The sequence below is a fragment of the Anomaloglossus baeobatrachus genome, chromosome 5, assembly GCF_048569485.1.
Source record: "Anomaloglossus baeobatrachus isolate aAnoBae1 chromosome 5, aAnoBae1.hap1, whole genome shotgun sequence".
Classification (NCBI taxonomy): domain Eukaryota; kingdom Metazoa; phylum Chordata; class Amphibia; order Anura; family Aromobatidae; genus Anomaloglossus; species Anomaloglossus baeobatrachus.
In genome coordinates, this window is record NC_134357.1 from 181,660,012 (window position 1) to 181,687,109 (window position 27,098).

Consider the following 27,098-nt stretch of genomic DNA (forward strand, 5'->3'; position numbering starts at 1 on the left):
ATGAAATACTGATGGTAAAAAGTCAGACTCCGATCCAAAACACTAATGAACAATGGTCCATGTTTTATGTATAAGCAAAATTATTGATGTCTGAATTAATGGTGCTTTAAAATAAGTAATAATAAATATTAGCCTGGCAAGCAATTGACATACTGTATATTAAAGGGAAACTGTCATCAGAAATTTAGCTATAAACCTAAAAGTTTCCCCCTCTGCAGCTCGTGGGCTGCATTCTAGTAAGGTTCCTGTACTTTTTGTGGCCCCTTTTAAACCAAATTAAATACTTTATAAACTTGTACCTTTTGCTATGTAAATTTTGTAAATCGTCCATGGGGGCGGGCTCTCTGGTGACTGTTGCTGCTCTTCCAGCAGATTTACGCTGCCCCCCAACGCTGAATTTCATATCTCAGGACGCCGCCCCTGGGCGCCCGTGGTCCCACGCATGCGCTGTGCGACTGTAGCGGTACTGTGCACTGTGTGCACGTGTGACCGCTGGTGACGTTTTGCGCAGGCAGGAGGTTATGGGCGGCGCTTTGAGTGTCATCAGCAAGTGCCGCCCATAACCTCGTGACTGCACTTTCCCCTCTTCCTCCAGCGTACTGCGCAAGCGCTTGCTGGCCAGATGTCCCGACGTCACCTCTTTCCCATCTTGCCCTGCTGCAGGGTAAAATGGGAAGGAGGTGACGTCGGGTCATTTGGCCGGCGAGCGCTTGCGCAAAACGCTGGAGGCAGTGGGGGAAAGCGCGTCCACGAGATTATGGGCGGGCACTTGCGCTGCAATCACAGCGCCGCCCATAATCTCGTGCTTATGATACACGTCACCAGCGATCTTGGCATGGGCGGCACCTCGGGCGCAGTGGGCGGCGTCCTGATGGATGAAATGGAGCGTGGGGGGACAGCGTCAATGTGCTGGAGGAACAGCAATGGTCAGCAGAGAGCCCGCCCCCATGGACGATTTACAAAATTTACAAAAGGTACAAGTTTATGAAGTATTTAATTTGGTTTAAAAGGGGCCACAAAAAGTACAGGAACCTTACTAGAATGCAGCCCACGAGCTGCAGAGGGGGAAACTTTTAGGTTTCAAGCTAAATTTCTGATGACAGGTTCCCTTTAAAGACTAATGCCCCAATTGATTAAGACTAGGGTTTTGTACGCCAGTCTGAATGAAAGCGTGCCGGAATAACATGCACCAAATCATTAAGATTCGCTCATCACTTAATGAATTCACTGCATCTTTCCAATAGTGCATGCCTTAGTGCATCTTTCTAATAGTGCATGCCTCAGTGCACCTTTTCAATATTGCTTGCCTCAGTGCATCTTTACAATAGTGCGTGCCTCAGTGCATCTTATCAAGAGTGCGTGTCTCAGTGTATCTTTTCATGAGTGCGTGCCTCAATGCATCTTTTCAAGAGTGCGTGCCTCAGTGCATCTTTACAATAGTGCGTGCCTCAGTGCATCTTATCAAGAGTGCGTGCCTCAGTGCATCTTTACAATAGTGCGTGCCTCTGTGCATCTTATCAAGAGTGCGTGCCTCATTGCATCTTATCAAGAGTGCGTGCCTCAATGGATCTTTTTAAGAGTGCGTGCCTCAGTGCATCTTTACAAGAGTGCGTGCCTCAGTGCATCTTTACAAGAGTGCGTGCCTCAGTGCATCTTTACAATAGTGCATGCCTCAGTGCATCTTATCAAGAGTGCATGCCTCAGTGCATCTTTTCAAGAGTGCGTGCCTCAGTGCATCTTTACAATAGTGCATGCCTCAGTGCATCTTATCAAGAGTGCATGCCTCAGTGCATCTTTACAAGAGTGCGTGTCTCAGTGCATCTTTACAATAGTGCATGCCTCAGTGCATCTTTTCAAGAGTGCGTGCCTCAGTGCATTTTTACAATAGTGCATGCCTCAGTGCATCTTTTCAAGAGTGCGTGCCTCAGTGCATCTTTACAAGAGTGCGTGCCTCAGTGCATCTTATCAAGAGTGCGTGCCTCAGTGCATCTTTACAATAGTGCATGCCTCAGTGCATCTTATCAAGAGTGCATGCCTCAGTGCATCTTTACAAGAGTGCGTGTCTCAGTGCATCTTTACAATAGTGCATGCCTCAGTGCATCTTTTCAAGAGTGCGTGCCTCAGTGCATTTTTACAATAGTGCATGCCTCAGTGCATCTTTTCAAGAGTGCGTGCCTCAGTGCATCTTTACAAGAGTGCGTGCCTCAGTGCATCTTATCAAGAGTGCGTGCCTCAGTGCATCTTTACAATAGTGCATGCCTCAGTGCATCTTATCAAGAGTGCGTGCCTCAGTGCATCTTTACAATAGTGCATGCCTCAGTGCATCTTATCAAGAGTGCATGCCTCAGTGCATCTTTACAAGACTGCCAGGACCCAAACACCACCTTTTCCCCCCTAGAAAGACACCACACAGTTCTTTATAAATTAAATTACTTTTATTTTTCACTTATGGAGAGGCATAGGGAAAAAACACTCTCATCTTTTACTATGGCATAAATTATGGTCGCAGCTTTCAAATTAGCCATTACCAGCCAACACCATGGGGTTTTGGGAAATTTTCCGCCACCGGCCGTCCGGTGCGGGTATTTCACCACCACTTTTCCTACCCCTTCCGCTGCTGCGACTTAACACAGAGACACTCCACAAAACTCATAAAACAAAAGGGAGGGAGGGTGGGAAACAGGTCCGGGTCCAGGAACAAAGAGACCGGAAGCTGGGCAACGCAGTGACTTATATCAGAGCAGATCATACCACAGGAGCCGGGTGGTGGTAGCTGGTGAGTCTTTCCAGGGGGACAAACCACCTAAAATTAGCATAGGGGGCCTGCAGTCAGGTGGCAGCATCTCAAATTTTGGCTGCAGTGCCCCTCAGACTGCCAGGACCCAAACACCACCTTTTCCCCCCTAGAAAGACACCACACAGTTCTTTATAAATTAAATTACTTTTATTTTTCACTTATGGAGAGGCATAGGGAAAAAACACTCTCATCTTTTACTATGGCATAAATTATGGTCGCAGCTTTCAAATTAGGCATTACCAGCCAACACCATGGGGTTTTGGGAAATTTTCCGCCACCGGCCGTCCGGTGCGGGTATTTCACCACCACTTTTCCTACCCCTTCCGCCAAGGAGCAGCACAGCGCTAGCAAGCTGCGACCAACCCCCAAAAATCACAATACCTGAGCCATCATCTCACACATTCCCACCATTAATCCATCCGAAAACTGCATCATGGAAAATGCACCCGCTTCCTCATAAGGACAGCAAAGTTAATACCTTCCAGCTGGCGGTACCACACCAAATTTTTTTTTTATTTATATATATATATATATATATATATATATTTTTCACGATCAACTTTAGGTAGGTACTGGTTGCCCGTGCACCAAGGACAGCCCCGTAACACATCCTTCCTTGGATACGTTCCAATATGAGCTGAAAATCACCTCTGCCTTGCCCATCTTAAATTAGGAAAATAACAGGAAAAGTTGTACCATCTCTGCCCGGATGAGGGTACGAGGCGAAGCGCAGCTAGGTTGCAGGAGACCAAATCTGTGACATCTACTTGTGTCGCAAAGTCAACTGTGGAGGGCGGCTCCACAATCCTGAACACCTCAGGTAGCACACTCAGCTCAACCAGCTCCCGGCAACTTCTCCAATCACATCCAGGCCAATAGAAACCACGGACCAACCGCCAGAGCGAGGATCACCTTTTCCCGCTGCCCGAAAAGTATGGGCATGACCTAAGCTTGAAACCTAGGCCGCTTAAATCTGAAAAGGAAAACATTGTCAGAAAGGAAACAAACAAACTCGGTACGGACGTTCCCCAAAATGCATTTGCGTTGCCAAACCCATCCCATTATAACCACGCTCATACACACTTGCCCCAAAGCTTCAGCAGCACCGCAGTTCTGGGGGGGGGAAGGGAGGGGTGTTTACATCCCAGGTACTGCAACTAACGCACCCACAATAACAACCATCACCAATTTACCGCCATGAAATTGCCCGCCAAATATGGGAAAAAATCTTCATGGTTAAAAAATGCTCCCCGTCATCCCTGTTCATCTGAGGGCTATCACTAACACCTTAGGCATACCAACCAGAGGTGGAGAAAAAGATCCCAAAACTGTGAGGAAAGACAGGCTTGGCTAGATAGACCTAGGCCTTTCTTCAGCCTGTGTGACTAAGCTTTAAGATCAAAACCACAATGGACGTAACCACCCGGCCCGGTACCTTATAAGATCGACAAACGGCCAGGAGTATTAGGCCTCCTGACATCCACCCACCTGCCGCTAAACCACTACCCATTTCATACCGTGGGTCCCACTAGTCCTTGGTCACGCCGGTCCGGTTCCGCACCTGAAAAAATTTCAGGGCAAAAACCCTATACCAGTTTGCTTATAACAGGAAAAATTTGTACCCGTTGGTGAAGTAGAAACACTAAATACTGCCGGTTATACACTAGCAAGGGATCGCTTGAAAATCATCTTGCTTTTCACCCGCCTGGTAAACCCCACTCGCTGCATACCCTGCTATAAGCCCATCATGTCTGTGTTTAAACGAGAGGCCAGGTCCTCGGCCTCCTTTCGATGGGAGTACCATTACGAATTTAAAGAATCAAAACCCTTTGGACCTGCCAGCGGACGGAGTTAAGGAGGATACCTGGAATTGGAAAATCAATAGGGAGTAAACCATACTATCCCGGCAACTGGATACCTGGTATGACTTAACCTTTCGTTAACTTATGCGCATTCTAAAAACCGAAAAGCCTAAACAGCCCACTACTGAAAAGAAAAGTTGTAAACAGGTGGTTAGACAGTTTTTTGTTTTTTTTATCGTTGTGTTGAAAACAAACCCGAACAGCCAGACCTGCTGCTGTTAAATACACCCCCTATTGATTCAGCTGTTACTGCTCTTGAAGCGAATGTAGCCGTTGAAGCTTAAAGAAAATTCAGCTACCAATCAGTTCCTCCTTTTCAGGTGCCTGATCCCATGTAGCGGAAAATAAAATTTAAACTTACCGCACCTAGGGTTGGACCAATGTACCGATACCGGGTAACGTGACCCTGCCGCTTAGTCCTACACCGGAAAGCCTAGGAAAGGCGCCTTGGAAACAATGACAGCAATAGAAATGACCTTAACCGCAAAGTTGAAGTTCATACCTAAGGAACCTCAGGGGCCGAAAGATAAACCTCCATACGATGGGTAATAGCCGATAAACGCTATTTCCATGCGGCAAAACCTTCCGAAACAAAAGTCAAACCCAAAAGGAGGGGCTTTTCCATATTTTTTTTTTTTTTTAAATTCGTAATAGGAGCTTCAAATAATGAAGCTACTTGACACCCTCTATAGTCTAGTATTAGAATGATTGTTGTCTACTAACACGTGGGAAAAAACTGGTCAGTTGTGCACACCTGAGACCTAAACTAAAATTGTGTATTTTTTTTTTTTTTTGAGGCTATTTATGTGGACATAATTGCTCAGGAAATATTAGCGGGCATAATTATGCACTTACATAAAATGACAATTTTCGCATCTCACATGTTCATTTTCGTCTGTTGAACTGAAACTCCAACCAACACGAAAATGCACAGAAATACCTTTTGCTATTACCATAAAGTTATCAATGACGAACATAGCTTACGCCTTGCTAACTACAGCCCTAAGTTAGAATGTATACCAAGGAGAGGTGATATCCTGTGCGCCCAACATAATGTAACCCCCCTATAAATCACTTGACAGGCCACATCCAAAATCTGGGATCCAGTTCTGCTCAACTTTTTTTTTTTTTTTATCAAAAGGCGGTGGGTAAACATTCTGAGATTATTCGGTTCAAGGAGACAACTAGATTATTGCAAGGAATGGAGGAGGAGATCTCATTTTTATGCATAAATCGTGTGTGGTCACCATACAGGACTGGAACATTACTTCCACCTACCGCAGCTAAATGAGAAGGGTTCTTTACAGTAAAAGCAAACAGACTGCGGAATGCCGACCACAAAGGTAGTAATGGCAGCTACTATAGCGCCTATTAAGGCGGGTGTATGATTTCCTCAGTACACCTATAGTGTCGGTCATAATAACTTGATTACAGAATGTTGAATAGGGCGGAAAACCTGCTGCCTGGTGACATCACGTGACCCCCCCCCACGGCGCTTATTCCACCCCGCAATCCCATGTAATGGTGCTCGCCAGATTGTGCAGAATAACAGGGAAGCGGCCGGACTCCAGATGTTCCTGCCCAATTCCCACAGCACTCCGCTGTCCAGGCCAATGTACCTCAAATGCTCATCATCCCACCGCGGGACAGCACCAGGGGTTAATTCTAAAGAAAAAAAGGGGGGGGTTTAAATCTCCATGTGACTCATGACGCCCGGGGCCCCAACGCCCGTGCATAGGGTGACAAAGTCCGATCAAGCCGCTACCCACAGAAGGGGAGGTTTTATTCTAAAATGTCATGCCGACCCCTAAAGGGGAGGGGGTGAAAAACACTGGCACTAATGTAAGGGAGCTTTTTTTTTTTTTTTTTTTTTTTAAATTATAATTTATTTATTTAATTTATTTATTTATTTACTTTATTTATAATTTATTTATTTAATTTATTTATTCTTTATTTATAATTTATTTATTTATTTTTATTTTTATTTTTTATTTATTTTTATAATTTATTTAATTTTTTTTTTTTTATTAAAACTTGTCTGGGGATACCAATAAGGGATGTGGATTCTGCTGACTTCTGCAGTCAGCACATACACCAATGCAGCACCTCCAATCCGAGCTGCATCAGAGGCTGTGATTTATTTATTTTTTTATGTATAATTTATTTATTTATGACCGGGGAGCGGTGACAGGGCAGTGGAGGGATCAGGGGCACGGGGTCTGTTATTCACACAAAGCCGGCGGGTCCCCGCTGCAGCGCTTCCACCTGCGCTGCATCAGGGACCGCGCCGGCTCACAGTCTGCACTCGCACCCACCGCTGGCAGAGGCAGGGCGGCGGGTGGTCGGTGCCTTAAGCAAAGAGCACTTTCGCGCTCTTTACAAACTGAGGGGCGGGCTCCAGCTGACCGGCGGGCGGGTAGTTCACTCAGAACGCCGCTCGCCCGCACACCCAGCTGGAGCCTCAGCAGGGAGGAAGCTGCTCACAACTAACAGCGTTGTGAGTCGGACGCTTCCTTCCCTGCTGATGGGGGGATTTGTTTCATACTGCAAGCACAGGCAGACCGGCGAGCGGGTCTTTCCCTGAAAACACCGCTCGCCGGCCATGTCACCTGTGCCTCAGCAGGGAGGAAGCCGCTCACAGCTAACAGCGCTGTGAGTCGGACGCTTCCTTCCCTGCTGATGGGGGATTTGTTTCAGACTGCGAGCACAGGCAGACCGGCGAGTGGGTATTTCCCTGAAAACACCGCTCGCCGGCCATGTCACCTGTGCCTCAGCAGGGAGGAAGCCGCTCACAACTAACAGCGTTGTGAGTCGGACGCTTCCTTCCCTGCTGATGGGGGATTTGTGTCATACGGCGAGCACAGGCTGACCGGCGGGCGGGTATTTCCCTGAAAACACCGCCCGCCGGCCATGTCACTCGTGCCTCAGCAGGGAGGGAGCCGCTCACAGCTAAAACGCCGTGGGCAAAACTCTTCCCTCCCTGCTGATAGCTCTCTTACCCCACCGGCCGCCCAAACAGGTCCGGGTCCAGGAACAAAGAGACCGGAAGCTGGGCAACGCAGTGACTTATATCAGAGCAGATCATACCACAGGAGCCGGGTGGGGGTAGCTGGTGAGTCTTTCCAGGGGGAGAAACCACCTAAAATTAGCATAGGGGGCCTGCAGTCAGGTGGCAGCATCTCAAATTTTGGCTGCAGTGCCCCTCAGAGTGCCTGCCTCAGTGCATCTTATCAAGAGTGCGTGCCTCAGTGCATCTTTACAATAGTGCGGGCCTCAGTGCATCTTTTCAAGAGTCCGTGCCTCAGTGCATCTTTACAAGAGTGCCTGCCTTAGTGCATCTTATCAAGAGTGCATGCCTCAGTGCATCTTTACAAGAGTGCGTGCCTCAGTGCATCTTTACAATAGTGCATGCCTCAGTGCATCTTATCAAGAGTGCGTACCTCAGTGCATCTTTACAAGAGTGCATGCCTCAGTGCATCTTATCAAGAGTGCATGCCTCAGTGCATCTTATCAAGAGTGCATGCCTCAGTGCATCTTATCAAGAATGCGTACCTCAGTGCATCTTTACAAGAGTGCATGCCTCAGTGCATCTTATCAAGAGTGCGTGCCTCAGTGCATCTTTACAATAGTGCATGCCTCAGTGCATCTTATCAAGAGTGCGTGCCTCAATGCATCTTTACAATAGTGCATGCCTCAGTGCATCTTATCAAGAGTGCGTGCCTCAGTGCATCTTTACAAGAGTGCGTGCCTCAGTGCATCTTATCAAGAGTGCATGCCTCAGTGCATCTTTACAAGAGTGCGTGCCTCAGTGCATCTTATCAAGAGTGCGTACCTCAGTGCATCTTATCAAGAGTGCGTGCCTCAGTGCATCTTTACAAGAGTGCGTGCCTCAGTGCATCTTATCAAGAGTGCATGCCTCAGTGCATCTTTACAAGAGTGCATGCCTCAGTGCATCTTATCAAGAGTGCGTGCCTCAGTGCATCTTATCAAGAGTGCATGCCTCAGTGCATCTTTACAAGAGTGCGTGCCTCAGTGCATCTTTACAATAGTGCATGCCTCAGTGCATCTTATCAAGAGTGCGTGCCTCAGTGCATCTTTACAAGAGTGCGTGCCTCAGTGCATCTTATCAAGAGTGCATGCCTCAGTGCATCTTTACAAGAGCGCGTGCCTCAGTGCATCTTATCAAGAGTGCGTACCTCAGTGCATCTTATCAAGAGTGCGTGCCTCAGTGCATCTTTACAAGAGTGCGTGCCTCAGTGCATCTTTACAAGAGTGCGTGCCTCAGTGCATCTTTACAAGAGTGCGTGCCTCAGTGCATCTTATCAAGAGTGCGTACCTCAGTGCATCTTATCAAGAGTGCGTGCCTCAGTGCATCTTTACAAGAGTGCGTGCCTCAGTGCATCTTTACAAGAGTGCGTGCCTCAGTGCATCTTTACAAGAGTGCGTGCCTCAGTGCATCTTTACAAGAGTGCGTGCCTCAGTGCATCTTATCAAGAGTGCATGCCTCAGTGCATCTTATCAAGAGTGCATGCCTCAGTGCATCTTTACAAGAGCGCGTGCCTCAGTGCATCTTATCAAGAGTGCGTACCTCAGTGCATCTTTACAAGAGTGCGTGCCTCAGTGCATCTTATCAAGAGTGCGTGCCTCAGTGCATCTTTACAATAGTGCAAGCCTCAGTGCATCTTATCAAGAGTGCCTGCCTCAGTGCATCTTTACAATAGTGCATGCCTCAGTGCATCTTATCAAGAGTGCGTGCCTCAGTGCATCTTTACAAGAGTGTGTGCCTCAGTGCATCTTATCAAGAGTGCGTGCCTCAGTGCATCTTTTTAAGAGAGGGTGCCTCAGTGCATCTTGCCAGAAATCTTACTCCAGTCCAGTTTTTTGCCATAAACATTTTGATGCATCAGATATATTGATGCAAACTCATAACTTGCAACCTGTGACCAAAAATGCAACTGATTGTTGTGGAACAGACCAGATATTCAGATCCGAAAAAGTGCCAGTTATTTAGTGTTTTTAAGAATTCAAGAATTTTCACAGCGAAATGTAAACCACACATCATTTTGTTTGGATATGTTGGTGCATGTTTCAATAATGAACTTCTTTTAGTAGACACTTACAAGAAAAAGTCTGGTTGGTCGAGCGGAGCAAGCAAAAGCTACTAAAATAAACTTGCGTTAAAGCTGTGCTTACAATTGAGACTGCACAATCAAAGTAATTGCTTTCTAATTAACGTTTGTGTTTTAAGCCAGGATGTAGGTATTTACTAATAGTTTGTTTTAATGTCTTAATCTAATCCTTTCAGTGCCCGAGGAACTTATAAAACCAACTGTTTCTGAAGGGGCTTCTATTTGCCATGCTGAGAGTCTGTGCCAGCACTTAGAGTGCCTCAAACTTTGTGGAGTGGATGGCGAGGATGAGAAGCGGATCCAGCAAAGCCTCAATGTGGTCCTTCTGGCAATAGATGAAGACAGTTAAGTATTATGTTAATCTCTCCGAACACTTTCATCTCCTGCTGACTGAGATGTGTGAGTGATATGCGGCTCCTGCCAGTGCAGTATATCTAGGTCATGGACAATGCATCCGAAATAAATCCTGCTCTAAAAAAAAAAGAGAAGATTTTGACGTTCATGAGATGGAAAATAAGTTATTTTTACACACCTGTGATCACTCAGGAGCTTTATATTAAATTGTGCTTTTCTTCTAAGGACTTCTCTCTTTCTCTTTTTCTCTTTCTTTCTCCCTGTCTCTTTCTCTCTATCTTATTTCTCTTTCTCTCTTTCTCTCTCTTTCTTTCTCTCTTTCTTTCTCTCTATCTTATTTCTCTTTCTCTCTTTCTCTCTTTCTCTCTCTTTCTTTCTCTCTGTCTCTTTCTCTCTATCTTATTTCTCTTTCTTTCTCTTTTTCTCTTTCTTTCCTTCTCTCTTTCTTTCTCTCTATCTTCTTTCTCTCTTTCTCTCTCTTTCTCTCTTTCTCTCTCTTTTTCACTTTTTTTCCTTCTCTCTCTCTCTTTCTCTCTATCTTACTTCTATCTTTCTCTCTCTCTTTCTCTCTTTCCATATGAGGGGGATGAAGAGAGCAAAGCAATTAAACATGTTACAAAAAAAATGAAAAACATCAAGAACACTTGTAAATGCTATGAGAAATAGTTAAAGTTCATGATTTTGATGCAGCTGCATTTAGTCCACATATGGGAAATGATCTTTTAAACAAAATACCCCAAAATGTTTCAGACAATACTGCAGTTTTACCTAAGAAACCACCCAGTTGTTAGTTGTTATTGACTTTGTGGTCTTGCAAAAGGATTAAAGTCAATTTGAAAACATCACCAAATGCATACTGTATCTACATGGTTTATTCCACATCAGGCTGGCACTAATGTGTCAGGTAGATCCCTGAAGGGCCAGTCGGTCTGTGGGCCAGCTGCATTAACAGTAGTCTCCATTGCCAGCAGTGGGAGCTCTGAAGAATGAGCTGCAAAAGAGGTTAGAGGGATGCCTGAAGAGCGTTCTGTATAATCAACCTCCTATGTACCTCATCCTCACGTATTTCCTACAAAAAAAATCAAACACATCCATTAGGACGTTTTTACACAATGCTTTCAGAGCCTGGATCCCCGTCTCTCCCTCTCCTCAAGCTACATAGTTCCATAGGTTGAAAAAGGACCTACATAAAAGTTGATGTATTTTATTGTTATAGTAGTTTAGTATGTAGTGGTTACATTTAAAAGTAACATTCTATAACCTAGAATATTGACATGTGAGTTCTTTACTAAAATCAGCAATGTATATTTTCATAACATGTCTGGTTACATTCATATTACTTTGTGTTAAAATTAATAAAAACATTTAAAAGAAAAAGGACCTACAGTGCTGGCCAAAAGTATTGGCACCCCTGCAATTCTGTCAGATAATACTCAGTTTCTTCTTGGAAATGATTGCAATCACAAATTCTTTGGTATTATTATCTTCATTTAATTTGTCTTCAATGAAAAAGAAAAATTGTCATAAAGCCAAATTGGATATAATTCCACACCAAACATAAAAAAGGGGGTGGACAAAAGTATTGGCACTGTTTGAAAAATCATGTTTTGCTTCTCTAATTTGTTTAATTAACAGCACCTGTAACTTACCTGTGGCACCTAACAGATGTTGGCAATAACTAAATCACACTTGCAGCCAGTTGACATGGATTAAATTTGACTCAACTTCTGTCCTGTGTCCTTGAGTGTACCACATTGAACATGGAGAAAAGAAAGAAGACCAAAGAACTGTCTGAGGACTTGAGAATCCAAATTGTGAGGAAGCATGAGCAATCTCAAGGCTACAAGTCCATCTCCAAAGACCTGAAAGTTCCAGTGTCTACAGTGAGCAGTGTCATCAAGAAGTTTAAAGCCCATGGCACTGTGGCTAACCTCCCTAGATGTGGAAGGAAAAGAAAAATTGACGAGAGATTTCAACGCAAGATTGTGCGGATGGTGGATAAAGAGCCTCGACTAACATCCAAACAAGTTCAAGCTGCCCTGCAGTCCGAGAGTACAACAGTGTCAACCCATACTATCCGTCGGCGTCTGGATGAAAAGGGATTGTATGGTAGGATACCCAGGAAGACCCCACTTCTTACCCCAAGACATAAAAAAACCAGGCTGGAGTTTGCCAAAACTTACCTGAGAAAGCCTAAAACGTTTTGGAAGAATGTTCTCTGGTCAGATGAGACAAAAGTAGAGCTTTTTGGGAAAAGCCATCAACATAGAGTTTACAGGGAAAAAAAGAGGCATTCAAAGAAAAGAACATGGTCCCTACAGTCAAACATGGCGGAGGTTCCCTGATGTTTTGGGGTTGCTCTGCTGCCTCTGGCACAGGACTGCTTGACCATCTGCATGGCATTATGAAGTCTGAAGACTACCAACAAATTTTGCAGCATAATGTAGGGCCCAGTGTGAGAAAGCTGGGTCTACCTCAGAGGTCATGGGTCTTCCAGCAGGACAATGACCCAAAACACACTTCAAAAAGCACTAGAAAATGGTTTGATAGAAAGCACTGGAGACTACTAAAGTGGCAAGCGATGAGTCCAGACCTGAATCCCATAGAACACCTGTGGAGAGATCTCAAAATGGCAGTTTGGAGAAGGCACCCTTCAAATCTCAGGGACCTGGAGCAGTTTGCCAAAGAAGAATGGTCTAAAATTCCAGCAGAGCATTGTAAAAAACTCATTGGTGGTTACTGGAAGCGGTTGTTCGCAGTTATTTTGCCTAAAGGTTGTGCAACCAAGTATTAGGCTAAGGGTGCCAATACTTTTGTCTGGCCCATTTTTGGAGTTTTCTGTGAAATGATCAATGATTCGATTTTTGTTTCATTCTCTTTTGTGTTTTTTCATTGCAAGCAAAATAAATGAAGATAATAATACCAAAGAATTTGTGATTGCAATCATTTTCAAGAAGAAACAGTATTATCTGACAGAATTGCATGGGTGCCAATACTTTTGGCCAGCACTGTAGGTCCATCTAGTTCAACCTTCCTCCACCAATTATACATTTTGTCCCTAAGTCACTTATAACCAACAATGTTGTGTGTACTGAGGAAATCATCCAGACCTTTTTTAAAAGCTGTTATAGTATCTGCCATTACCACCTCTTGTGGTAGGGCATTCCACAATCTGACTACTCTAACTGTAAAGAACCCTTCCCTGCTGGAATCGTCTTTCTTCCACTTGCAGGGAATGCCCCCTGGTCCTTAGTATTGTCTTTGGAAGAAATAAGTCATGTGCCAGTCCTTTATATTGACCACACATGAATTTATACATATAAATGAGATCTCCTTTGAGATTTTTTTTTCTAAGCTAAACATATCTAACATTTTCAACCTGTCATCATATGGAAGGCCTTCCATTCCTTGTAGTAGTCTAGTTGCCCGCCTTTGAACTGACTCTAACTTCTGAATGTCCTTTTTAAAAAGTGGAGCCCAAAACTGGATCCCATATTCCAGATGTGGCCTTACAAGTGATTTATAGAGGGGTAACAATACATTGGTATCCCGGGACTAAAGGCCCCGTCACACTAAGCAACATCGCTAGCAACATCGCTGCTAACGAACAACTTTTGTGACGTTGCTAGCGATGTTGCTGTGTGTGACATCCAGCAACAACCTGGCCCCTGCTGTGAGGTCGTTGGTTGTTGCTGAATGTCCTGGGCCATTTTTTAGTTGTTGCTGTCCTGCTGTGAAGCACAGATCGCTGTGTGTGACAGCGAGACAGCAACAACTAAATGTGCAGGCAGCAGGAGCCGGCTTCTGCAGAGGCTGGTAACCAATGTAAACATCAGGTAACCAAGAAGCCCTGTCCTTGGTTACCCGATATTTACCTTCGATACCAGCCTCCGCCGCTCTCACTGCCTGTGCTGCCGGCTCCTGCTCTGTGCACATGTAGCTGCAGGACACATCGGGTTAATTAACCTGATGTGTGCTGTAAGTAGGAGAGCAGGGAGCCAGCGCTAAGCGGTGTGCGCTGCTCCCTGCTCTGTGCACATTTAGCTGCAGCATACATCGGGTAATTAACCCGATGTGTGCTGTAGCTAGGAGAGCAAGGAGCCAGCGCTCAGTGTGCGCTGCTCCCTGTTCTCTGCACGTGTAGCTCCGTGCAGTGGTAACCAAGGTAAATATCGGGTTGGTTACCGATATTTACCTTAGTTACCAAGCGCAGCATCTTCCACGCGGCGCTGGGGGCTGGTCACTGGTTGCTGGTGAGCTCACCAGCAACTCGTGTAGCCACGCTCCAGCGATCCCTGCCAGGTCAGGTTGCTGGTGGGATCGCTGGAGCGTCGCAGTGTGACAGCTCACCAGCAACCTCCTAGCAACTTACCAGCGATCCCTATCGTTGTTGGGATCGCTGGTAAGTTGCTTAGTGTGACGGTACCTTTAAGCTCTATTTTTATACAACCTAGAATCTTGTTTGCTTTAGCAGCTGCTGCTTGACATTGAGTGCTGCTGCTCAGCTTATTTGTAATTAGAATACCCGAGTCTTTCTCCTGTTCTGTAGTCCCGAATTTACTTCCATTTAATGTATACACACCCATAGGATTACTCCTAGGTGCATTACTTTACATTTATCAACATTAAATCTCGTTTGCCAAGTTTCTGCCCATTCTTTCCATCTTTGAGCCCATCACAGAAGAAGAAATTACCCAACTCCTTGCTTCTTCTTGCCCAACAACCTGTATCAGTGACTCTATTCCCTCACATCTCCTCCAGTCCCTCTCCTCAACTGTATGTTTCCCTCTTTATTTTTACACACCAACATAACCCCTTAAAACCATCCGTCAACCAGAACTGTGCTATGAAATACAGAGCTGTCTCTATTCTTTCCTTCATCTCCAAAGTTTTGGAACGCTTGTGTACCGCCCCAGGGCTCGGCCGACTGCCAAGCCGCTCAGATCCGTGCTCGTTGGTAGGTGTCACGAGCTCCTCCTGAACCCGGGGGTCACGTCGCTCTGAAGGGATGCTGGCGCTATGTGAGGGGTGGTGTTTGGTGGGGAGGTTCACGGCCGGGGGCCGCGGTTGTTTGGGGGTTAAGTTCGTGACGCCACCCGCGGTTTGTGGTGAGTGAATGGGCCCCACCACTGCCGTTGACTAGGCTCCCGGGGACGGTGTTATGCAGCTTGAGTATGAGTACCCTTCCTGGTGCTCCTGTTTCCGTTCGGTTCCCCGGTTCGGTACCGGCGGGCCACTACCCTGTCCCGGTCCTTGACGGTTCCACCGGCTGTCTTCCCGGCTCCTGCAGGCGGCCACCACCGTCTGCCTCCTGGCCACAGGGTATCCGGGCTCCTACCCAGATCCCTGATAGACATTACTCCTTTCCAACTACTCTCCTCTCCTCTCCTAACTGATCTGTGTGCTTTTCCCGCCTCAGGCTATCCAAACTCCTCGGTGGGTGTGGCCAACCACCTGGCTCCGCCCCCGGATGTGAACGTCAAGACCTGAGAGGGGTGACTCAGGGTTTTTAGGTTGGCTACTGATATCTGGAGCGCGGCTTCCTCTGGGATCGCTGGTGCGTCCAAGTCGGGACGAGGTACTTTCTGGACGCGGGTGCAACGTGGGACCGGTATGGGTGTCAGAGCGATAACGGGCTGACTGCTGGCATCTTCTTCAGGCGGGTCTTTACAGGCTGGTAAAACGGACTCCACTGCCGATGTTGGTGGCAGCGGACCGAGCGGGGAAGCAGCGGCAACCGGTACGGGCAGCGAGAAAAGCAACATAGAGGGCAGGGGCATACCGGGTCCCTCAGCCGCAGCGGCCAGTCCCTCAGGGACATAGGGGTGTGTGTTGCTTAACCGCTCCTCCAAGGTTGCCTCCACTTTGCATGCTCGCACGGCTGCAGCCAGCTCCTGCACCTCGGCCATCCATCGCTCCATTCGGGAATCAGCCTGGGCCTGGATTCTCCGACACATCCTTTTGCGTTGGTGTCCAGGAACAGAGTCCTGGCGTCCCTGCACTTCACAGCGTCAGTTACATGCCGAAGATCTTCACCCGCTCCCCCATGGTCTTTTCGGGGCACTCTGCTTTCTGTCTGCAATGCTCTGTTCCCAGGGGGCGGGGCTTTACTCTCCCGCTCTTTCTGCGGGGAAGACGGCTGTGGCAGGAAACTTCGCACCCAAAGATGGCGGATTCTGCAATTTTTCAGCGGGCCGCAGCTGACGTCGGACTCAAGGCGCACTTCCACCAGTAAGTGGATGGGCTCAATCCTATTCGTGACGCCAGAAGAGTCGATGTGTACCGCCCCGGGGCTCAGCCGGCTGCCGAGATGCTCGGATTTGTGCTCATCAGTGGGTGGCTCGAGCTCCTCCCGGACCCAGGGGTCACGTCGCTTTGAAGGGATGCTGGCGCTACGTGAGGGGTGGTGTTCGGTGGGGAGGTTCACGGCCGGGGGCCGTGGTTGTTTGGGGGTTAAGTTCGTGACGCCACCCACGGTTTGTGGTGAGTGAGTGGGCACCACCGCTGCCATTGACTAGGCTCCCGGGGACGGTGTTATGTAGCTTGGTGTTGATCCCCTTCGTGGGCAGGGGTTCGTGGCCCCAGGGGCCCAATTGGGGCGAGAGGGATGGTGCGGTGCGGTGTGCGGCCCGAGGGCACTGTTGTACTCACTATGAGAGATACACCGGAGTCTCTGGTTAACCAAAAGTATGGTGGTCGGTGCCCACAGCCGGCTGCGCTTTGCCCCTTACTCAGACCTTTCTCCTGCACCTCTGTAGTAGAATGCTGACTTCCTTCGCTTCAGCGATGGGAGTCCGCTCCCTGGCTAGTGGATGTCGGGGAGCCCATTTGCCCGCAGACGCTGGCACGTGGGATCTCTATGCCTGGGCAGTGGCTTTCTATCCCCCTCGTTGGGCTGTTGCCTTCAGTCGGGACTTGGGCGGGAAAGAACCTAAGGTCCAGACCCCAATCAGTGAATTCGACTCAGTCCAGTGGCTTCTGGGCCTCGTACTGGGTCTGAGTACCCCTCCTGGTGCTCCGGTTTCCGTTCGGTTCCTGGGTTCGGTACGGCGGGCCACTACACTGTCCCGGTCCTTGACGGTTCCACCGGCTGTCTTCCTGGCTCCTGCAGGCGGCCACCACCATCTGCCTCCTGGCCACAGGGTATCCGGGCTCCTACCCAGATCCCTGACAGACATTACTCCTTTCCAACTACTCTCCTCTCCTCTCCTAACTGATCTGTGTGCTTTTCCCACCTCAGGCTATCCGAACTCCTCGGTGGGCGTGGCCAACTGCCTGGCTCCGCCCCCGGATGTGAACGTCAAGACCTGAGAGGGGTGACTCAGGGTTTTTAGGTTGGCTACTGATACCTTTTTAGGGGTAGGGTGTTTGTGCAAGGGCCTACCTGTGACTACCTGGCTAGTCCAGGGCGTCACACTTGCTCCACTCCTGTCTAATCTGCTCTCTCTCAGATAATGCTCTTCTTGACCCTTTAGGCTGTATGCACACATTGCGTTTTTGCCATATTTTTGCATAGTTTTTGCCTGCAGATATTCAAAAATCTGAAAGGATATTCTTATGCCAACAAAGTCTATGAGAATCCTTAAGTGTTCACACATTGAGGATTTTTTTTTCTTGCAGATTTGCTTAGTGAAAAAAATCTGCATCTTCTCAATTCTTTCTGTGTTGTTGGCAGCATTTTCATAATTGAAAGCAATAAAAAACCCACATAAATAAACACATAAATAAGCTGCAAAACACAGCAAAAAATGTGGCAAATCTTGGCAATAACGTGCATTTTTTCCACAGCGTTTTTCCTGCCAGAACTTACAGATTTGGTTGCAGATTGTCTGGAACTAAACTAAATCTGCAACGTGTGCACATAGCCTCCCAGCATGTCCTTGTTATAGAATTACCCGAGTCAGCCTGCTTCCATGACTAAGGTTAACTAAGGTCCCCCCCGCCCGCTGTAACACAGCTAAATACATAGATATATAATTTCTTAATATGATAAACATAGATGATAGATATATAGACATATATAGATCGAGGAGACATTATAGATACAGATATACATAGTTTACCCGTACATACATAAATAATATATTTACATCAATATACTTAATACATAGAAATAGAATATTATAACATTTCCATTTATTGTCTCTCTGTTACTGTTATGTAAAAGAAAGAAGCTTTGCTATTATTTTTGACATGTTAATAAATTGTATCCTTTCACTTCCTTTGTGGTTTTTTGGTCCACTTTGGGAATGGACAATCACACACCCATCAAACTGCTGAAAACAATGTACCACCTCCAATTATAATCACAACATCTTACAAGAGACCATATAGTGTAAACACAAACACAGCACACAGGGGAGACACCACATAGTGAACACAGCTCAAGAAACACATCACCAAATACCAATATACAGCACACAACAAAGAAAAAACAGTTCACAGGGGTGAAAGAGGTCAAATGACGCAACACATACAATACACAAAAGCAGAGGAATGACATACAACATATATACTGCAAAGCACAAACGGTGTGACATATATCCACTGCTCCTGTCAGCACCACTAAGCATAGACAGATGTTAATTTCACCGCACTCCCGATACGATAGCATCGGGCCTATTTCTAGTAGATTATAAGCTTGTGAGCAGGCCCCTCACATTCCTGTAAAGCTGGGTTTACACACTGCAACATCGCAAAGGACATCGCTGTAACGTCACCGGTTTTGTGACGCAATAGCGACCTCCCTAAGTCTCTGTTAAGTCTCTGGTGAGCGTTCAAACAGGCAAACCTGGCCAACAACGCAACAGCGATCCGGACCTGCAGAGCGACCTAGCTGGTTGTTGGGGATGTTGATAAGCAGCCTTTTGAAAGGGAAGTTGCTAACAAAGTCGCTGCAAAGTCTTCACACACTGAAACTTCATGCTGCACAGCGGGAAACAAAGGACCTAGGAATGGTCCTGAACGATTTGTAACGATTACAACTTCACAGCAGGGGCTGGGTCGCTGATAGGTTTCACACACTGCAACATCGCAAACAACATCGCTATTGCGTCACAAAACCGGTGACGTTACGGCGATGTCGTTTGAGATGTTGCAGTGTGTAAACCCAGCTTAACTGCTGAAGTATTTGCTACTTTGTTTTGTTTTCATTGTCTGTACATGTGCTTGATTGTAAAGTGCTGTGTAATATGTTGGCGCTATGTAAATAAAATGTAATATCATTATATTATTATTACTTAATCCCCTTCGCTGCTGCCAATTGGAAAGAATTATTGGGAACCTGTCATTGTGTTGTGTATTTTAAAGCATTTTTGGCAATCTTTTTTGTCCATATTATAATCTGTATTAAAAAATGAGTAATCTTGCAACTTTTTCTAGACTAATATTTGCTGTTGTTTCAGGAAACTGATATATACATTACAGCAATGAACATACTCAGGCCCTATGTTTTGCATTCAAGCACTAAATGAGCATGTGCAAAAGTCATTGAGAAAGGGTTAATGGGCACTTGTCATTAGAAAATGTCCTATTGTTTAAATCATGTTTTTGTGTTAAATGCCACTTTTTTTAATTTTAGCATTTTCTTTTATATCACGATGTTTAAAAAAAAACAACCTAATGACAGGTTTCTCTTAACAATGCTATAAAGCGTACAGGGCCTAGCGGAGTCAAAGACATTACTCACTAGGTCGCAAGTTCAAATTGGGGTATTTCTCATAGACTAATCAGGCTGCCGCCTCCACTCTCTGAAGCACGGCCTCATCTCCCACTCAATACTCTGTCTCTTTTTCAGGAAGCAACAGCCCAGCTCTGGCTCTTGAACGGCATAGTCTGTGGCTTGACCACGAAGTCAGGGCTCTCAGGTGACTCTGCTGGCGTCACTTACGGCTCTTCTATTAACATTGATTAAGGCCCTGCTGCGGCGCAGGTTTCAGGCTTCTACTGGCATGGGTTACGGATCTTCCTCTCAGTTAGGGTCATTGATTTTCCTTTCTGTTTAGATCATGGATCTTCCTCTCAGCTAAGGTCTTCCTGGGGATCTGGCCACTCTTAAACCCTTATGTGTCGACGGGGCTATAAGCCCACTTCACTGACACCCATCCTTTGTTATGGGGTTCTGGTGCCTGTGGTGATGGGGCTATAAGACCACTTCACTGACAACCATCCTTTCTCAAGGGGTTCTGGTGCCTGTGATGATGGAGCTATAAGCCCACTTCACTGATACCCATCCTTTCTCAAGGGGTTCTGGTGCCTGTGATGATGGAGCTATAAGCCCACTTCATTGACACCCATCCTTTCTCATGGAGTTCTGGCACCTGAGGTGATGGGGCTATAAGTCCACTTCACTGACACCCATCCTTTCTCATGGGGTTCTTGCGCCTGTCTTGATGGGGCTATAAGCCCATTTCACTGACACCTATCCTTTCTCATGTGGTTTCTGGTGCCAACTCCTCCTATTCTTGGCCTGGTCCTGCCTTTCATATTTAGAAACTGTATCACAGGTGTCACCTGACCCGGCATCCCTTCTTATTAAATCTCCAGAGAGAAAACACAGTCTACTCTTAAGTTCCGATTTCTAATTTTCCCAGCTATGTATTTTATTTATTTATGAATTTATTTATTTATTTATTTATGTATTTATTTTTCTACTCTTTAGTTCCGATTTCTAATTTTCCCAGCTATGTATCCCAGCTTCTTCATCTCCTTACAGTGGGAATGAGCAGTACACACACAATTTGGCATAGTAAGCATTTTGTACCACTAATTTTCCGCAATTTGGGGAGGGTGATTTTGTAGATGGGTTAGCGAGATTTGCATGCCAGAGCTGCTTTTATCCGAGTCTGTCCCTGAACCACATTCATCCCTCACAGGGTGTGAACAAACCCTCAGGAGGGTTCTCGAGGATGATTAAAACATGCCAAAAACTAGTAACACACCTGTTCTTGTTTGTTTTCTGGCATTTCATTTGAGCTCCATTGAAGTTAATAGGTTAAAAATGTAGTTCCGCAAAACAACCTGTGCACTAGTGTGGTGCTGTTTTTCAAGGACTCTGCTTTAAGGCTCACAGAATGGAGAAAAACAAGATTTCTCAAGATTGTTTGGTACTGTGACGCCCTGGACTAGCCAGGTAGTCACATACATACCAACATACACCCCCCCCACACTAGACAGTAACAACAGTCAATCAAAAACCCTTGTTGCCTCCCTCCAAGGTCTGATGTCCACACCAGATGGGGCGGAGCCAGGCGGTTGGCCCCACCCACCGAGGAGTTCACAGGCCTGGAGGCGGTAAAAGTGCAGATCAGTTTAGGAGGTGGAAGTGAGAGGAGTAAACACTTGAGGTGTCTGGGTAGGAGCCCAGGCACTGACAGCAAGGTTGGCAGATGGTGGTGGCCATCTGCAGGAGACCATCACAGCCCCGGCAGTCCGCCTGGCCGTGGAAGAACCAGCCGCTGCGGGCTCGAAGGCCCAACCGGTGAGGCCATCTGTCCCTGAACTCCCTGCCTCGGCTGAGGCTGCGCTGGGTCATCGCTGCAAAGCAGCAGCCCAGGCCATGTCACCGCAGGACCCCCATCAGAGAGTACCGGTCGTGGCCGGGGTGGGCGCAGTCCTGCGGGGTCCGACCCGAGCGCAGGGGCATGCAAACGCCCCTTACTGGGACAGGGAGCTGAGCCAACAGGGCCGTAAAATTGCCACCAGAGAGCAGCAGAGGGCCGAAGTGATGACGTGAGTTATCAAGGAGAAAGACGCTCTCCGCAATGCCACCTTTCGGGTGCGGGGCCCGGTGTATGAGGGCCAAGTCAGGAAGTTTGACCCGCAAAGGGGGTTTGGCTTTATCTACGAACCGGGCCTGGAGGCCGAAGTGTTTGTGGCTCGCCGTGACGTGAACTCGCACCTCCCAATGGTCCACCCAGGTCGCGATCTGTTGCCAGGCGACCTGGTGACACCCGATATTGCGGGGAGAGGGGCTGGTTCACCCTGGACGTTAAACAGAGGGAAAGCCGCAGTGTGCAGATGCGGCCCGGGCCCCTTCCTCCACCGTGTCGTCCGGATATCAAGCTAGAGGAGGTTCTTGATGAGTGTGACCTCAAGTAAAGGCGGCGGTCCTCCGTTGCAACCAAGTTGTCCCCGTTGGGACCCTCAGCACTTTGAATGAACACTAAATCAAACCGAGTTTTTCACCTGATTGTCTACCGTGATTATCCCGGACGTTGCCGGCAAGTTGTCCCCGGAGGGACCCTATGTGTTTTACCGCCCACATGAGAAACTGCTCATGAACATGGGCGAGAACTGGCAGGCCACCCACGAACTTGTGGGTTTGTAAATAGTTTGGTGGGCTGGTTTTTGTCTGTGCCGCCTCCGGAGAGGCAGATTGGAGGAAGGGCCCACAGCAGAGGAGGCTGGGGCCCGGCCACCACCAGGACCAGTGGCCATCCTCTGGGGGTCAGGGGTCCCCCTGGATGTGGGGCCCCCTGAAGTGACAGCTGGGTGCGAGACACCGTACCCGTTCCTGCTCCGGTAACCTGAACCTGGACTGGGGAAGAGGGGTGCTGCCCATTTCTTAGCGGCAGCATCAAGGATCAGGTTATTTGGGTGGGGGAGCGGATGACCATGAACCCGTCCGTTTTAATAAAAATGTTTGAAATGTTAAAGCACTATACCTCTCGTAAGGAAAGATTTGAAAACATACTTACGTTGAATGTTTAATATGTTAAATTATCTTTTGCAGTTTGAAAAATAAAACCGGTGATGGACGGGCAGCCCGCGGACGGTCTGCAATTTACCAAAGGGGAGTTTGACGCCCTGGTTTTTGATTGACAACAGTCAATCAAAAACCCTTGTTGCCTCCCTCCAAGGTCTGATGTCCACACCAGGTGGGGCGGAGCCAAGCGGTTGGCCCCACCCACCGAGGAGTTCACAGGCCTGGAGGCGGGAAAAGTGCAGATCAGTTTAGGAGGTGGAAGTGAGAGGAGTAAACACTTGAGGTGTCTGAGTAGGAGCCCAGGCACTGACAGCAAGGTTGGCAGACAGTGGTGGCCGTCTGCAGGAGTTGGTGGAACTCTGCGAAGCCGTAAGGACCGGGGTCGGACATTGGCCCGCCGGTACCGAATCGAGGAGCGGAGTGAAGCTAAGCACACAGGCAGGGCCATCGGACCCCGACCAGGCTTGGAGCCGCTGTCAATAGTCAAGTCCGAGTGTGACAGGAACCCCAGGGGTTCCCCAACAACCAAGCCCCGACAGAAGGCAACAGTCCACACCGTGAGGATATACAGCCACTGCCACAGGCTAGAGATCCAAGGGCAAGCGCCTGCGGGCAAAACGGGCTCCTACGGCCCCTATATGCCAAGGAGCGGACTACCGGTGGGCAACCACAGGAGTCAGAACATTCTACAAGGTGCAGGGAAAGACAGCCACCATCAGCCGTCCGAGGAGAGCACAACAACAACACTGCAGCCGGCTGCGGGACCCATCCATCCGGTCGTTTTGGTTTACCAGAGACTCTGTCAGTGATTGTCTGAGTGAGTACACCAGTGCCGTCCGGCACCTCGCCCCGCAGTCCCTGCACCCCAGCCATCCAGCCTCCCTGTTACACCACCGGGCCCCGGGATCACTAACCCCCTACCCACGGAGGGGACAACATCCTCGCTGCTCCCTACCATCTCTCCCAGGATCCCCGTCACCAGCAGCGGTGGTGCCATCATCACCATGTTCCGTGGGTGGCGTCACGAACACTCTCCCTAACCAAACCATCCCTTTTCACTCACGGGTGAGGAGCGCTGCTCGAGTCCCCGGGTCCGGCCCACTGCTCGAGACACCGAGCAGCAGCAGCAGAAGCCCCAGACCCGAGCGCGGTGAGTGCGTCCCCTCCACCTGCGAGAAGTTGGCGTCACGAACAAGATAGAACCGATCTACTTACCAGTAGAAGTGCGCCTAGTGGTCTCCGCCAGCGGCGTCCGGCTGAAAAATTTGAAGCGCCGCCATCTTTGGCGCAAAGATTTCCCACTCAAGCGTCTTCCCCGAGCAGGGAAGGCGCGAAAGTGAAGCCCTGCCCCCTGAGAGGAAGTGCTAGAAAGAACCAAGGTGGGGGCGGGTGAAGGCTTGCCTAATGTAGCCGAGGGCATAAAAAGCGGGGACGCCAGGACTCTGCAACATATCCGGTTCCTGGAAGCCTGCCAGCAAGCATGCCCGTCCCGTCCGGTGATGCTAAAATTCCCGAGCCCACGCCAGGAACGGCGGCGTGGGTGGAAGCCCAGACTGCACAAATGTACTGCCGCCTACAAAACCAGGTCCGGTTCTTGATGGAGCACTGGGTGGCCGAGATGGAGGAGGTGGCGGTGGCCGTGCGGAGACGCGAGGTGGAGGCAGCGTTGGAGGAGCGGGTAAGTGACCCACGCCCCTGTGTCCGAGAAGGACCGGTCGCTGCGGTGGAGGGGCCCGGTCTGCGTCCGCTCACCCTTCTGCCTCCCCCGCCATCCGTACCAGTTGCTGTGGCCCTTCCACTCGGTCTGCTACCCCCAACACCGGTAGGGGAATCTAACCCGCCCGCCTTAGAGGACCGGCCTGTGGGCGTTAACCGGAGACGGCCTGTACTGATTCCACTGCCGTGGAAGGTCCCTTCGGAGGTGCCCGTCCGTGAAGCGAAGCCGTCGGCCCCGGAAGCAGCCGTACCCAAGACCATCACAGCCCCGGCAGTCCACCTGGCCATGGAAGAATCGGCCGCTGCGGGCTCGAAGGCCCAACCGGTGAGGCCATCTGTCCCTGAACTCCCTGCCTCGGCTGAGGCTGCGCTGGGTCATCGCTGCAAAGCAGCAGCCCAGGCCATGTCACCGCAGGACCCCCATCAGAGAGTACCGGTCGTGGCCGGGGTGGGCGCAGTCCTGCGGGGTCCGACCCGCACGCAGGGGCATGCAAACGCCCCTTACTGGGACAGGGAGCCAAGCCAACAGGGCCGTGAAATTGCCGCCAGAGAGCAGCAGAGGGCCGAAGTGATGACGCGAGTTATCAAGGAGAAAGACGCTCTCTGCAATGCCACCTTTCGGGTGCGGAGCCCGGTGTATGAGGGCCAAATCAGGAAGTTTGACCCGCAAAGGGGGTTTGGCTTTATCTACGAACCGGGCCTGGAGGCCGAAGTGTTTGTGGCTCGCCGTGACGTGAACTCGCACCTCCCAATGGTCCACCCAGGTCGCGATCTGTTGCCAGGCGACCTGGTGACACCCGACATTGTGGGGAGAGGGGCTGGTTCACCCTGGACGTTAAACAGAGTGAAAGCCGCAGTGTGCAGATGCGGCCCGGGCCCCTTCCTCCACCGTGTCGTCCGGATTAGAGATGAGCGAACCGGTCGCGGTTCGGCTCGAGGTCGGTTCGCCGAACGGGGGTCCCGTTCGAGTTCGGTTCGTCGAACGTTCGACGAACCGAACTAGAACCAATAGGCTATAATGGGAGGCAATCACAAACACATAAAAATGCATTATAAATGTACACAAACAGTTAATAAACATTGCCATAACACTTACCAGTCCTCGCGATCCCTTCTGCACTCTGTCTCCTGCCGCTATTCCATCCGATGATCGCTGAATCCTCCCGGTGACGGCACTGCCAGCAGAGATGCAGGACCTATCGTGACGTCAAAATAGCCATGTGACCAGTCACGTGGCTATTATCTCATTGGCTACAGACTGGTCACATGACTATGACGCGTCATGTAGGACCTGCGAGTGCATCTCTCTGGTACACGGTGCACATATGTGTATCGCCGTGTACCGGCGACATGCTCTAGCACACGGTCGACTCCCCGTTCCGTTAGGGACCGGCTGACACAGCCGGTCATTAACGGAGATCACCGTTGCCATAGCAACGCAGTTAGCGGTGACGTCACCGCTAACCGCGGCTCCGAGAGCACCGTTGCTATGGTAACGCGTCTGTCAGCGTTACCGCTGTTACCGCTGACAGCCAGCACTGATCACTCACGGAGTGAAGGCTGCACGCTGCTTCCCGATTGTAGTGAGGATTGTAGTGAGGATGAGGTTCCCCAGCCCATGATGGGCTGGTGCACCTCATCCTCACTACAATCGTCACTACTACTACACTAGTGAGGATTGTAGTGAGGATGAGATGCCCCAGCCCATGATGGGCTGGGGCATCTCATCCTCACTACAATCGTCACTACTACTACACTAGAAAGAAAGAAGACAGAAGAGCAGGATCGTGGAGGGCTGACAGGGGGTAATAAAGATGGAGTCTCTAATGTGTCTGTGTATTTATTTCTATTAAAGTATTTTTTCTCTGTGTGGTGTTTTTTTAACCCTTTATTGGAGATTCTTAATGGCCGGGTCAAACGTGCCTGACATTAAGAATCTCTGGCTTAATACTGGCTAGTAAAACAAAGCCAGTATTAACTCATGATTACCCAACAAGCCACCCGGCTCCAGGGCTGTTGGAAGAGTTGGATACAGCGCCAGATGATGGCGCTTCTATGAGAGCGCCATTTTCTGGGACGGCTGCGGACTGAAATCAGCAGCAGAGGCGCCCAGAAACCTCGGGCTAACCTGTGCTGCGGATTCCAATCCCCAGCTGCCTAGTTGTACCCGGCTGGACACAAAAATGGGGCGAAGCCCACGTCATTTGTTTTTTAATTATTTCATGAAATAAGTGAAATAATTAAAAAAAAACAGGCTTCCCTATATTTTTGGTTCCCAGCCGGGTACAAATAGGCAACTGGGGGTTGGAGGCAGCCCGTGGCTGCCTGCTGTACCTGGCTAGCATACAAAAATATGGCAAAGCCCACGTCATTTTTTTGGTAGCTGCTGTCTGCTCTTCTCCATACAGACAGACAGCAGCTGCAGAACTACAAGGCTCAGCATATTCCATCCAGGACTGTATGCAGAAGTTTTTTGCCGTCTGAAAAAATTATGTGGGCATCGCCATATTTTTGTATGCTAGGCAGGTACGGCT

General features: G+C 48.6%; 1 protein-coding gene across 2 annotated transcripts in view; it reads left to right on the plus strand.

Moving 5' to 3' along the window:
- The window catches only part of LOC142311030 (rap1 GTPase-GDP dissociation stimulator 1-like), a 331,284-nt gene that overhangs the window by 87,452 nt on the left and 216,734 nt on the right, over positions 1 to 27,098 (plus strand). For both annotated transcript variants that reach the window (XM_075349022.1, XM_075349021.1), the window contains exon 2: positions 9,965 to 10,132. In XM_075349022.1, the coding sequence (XP_075205137.1) occupies positions 9,965 to 10,132 (168 nt within the window). The remainder of the gene's footprint in view (positions 1 to 9,964; positions 10,133 to 27,098) is intronic.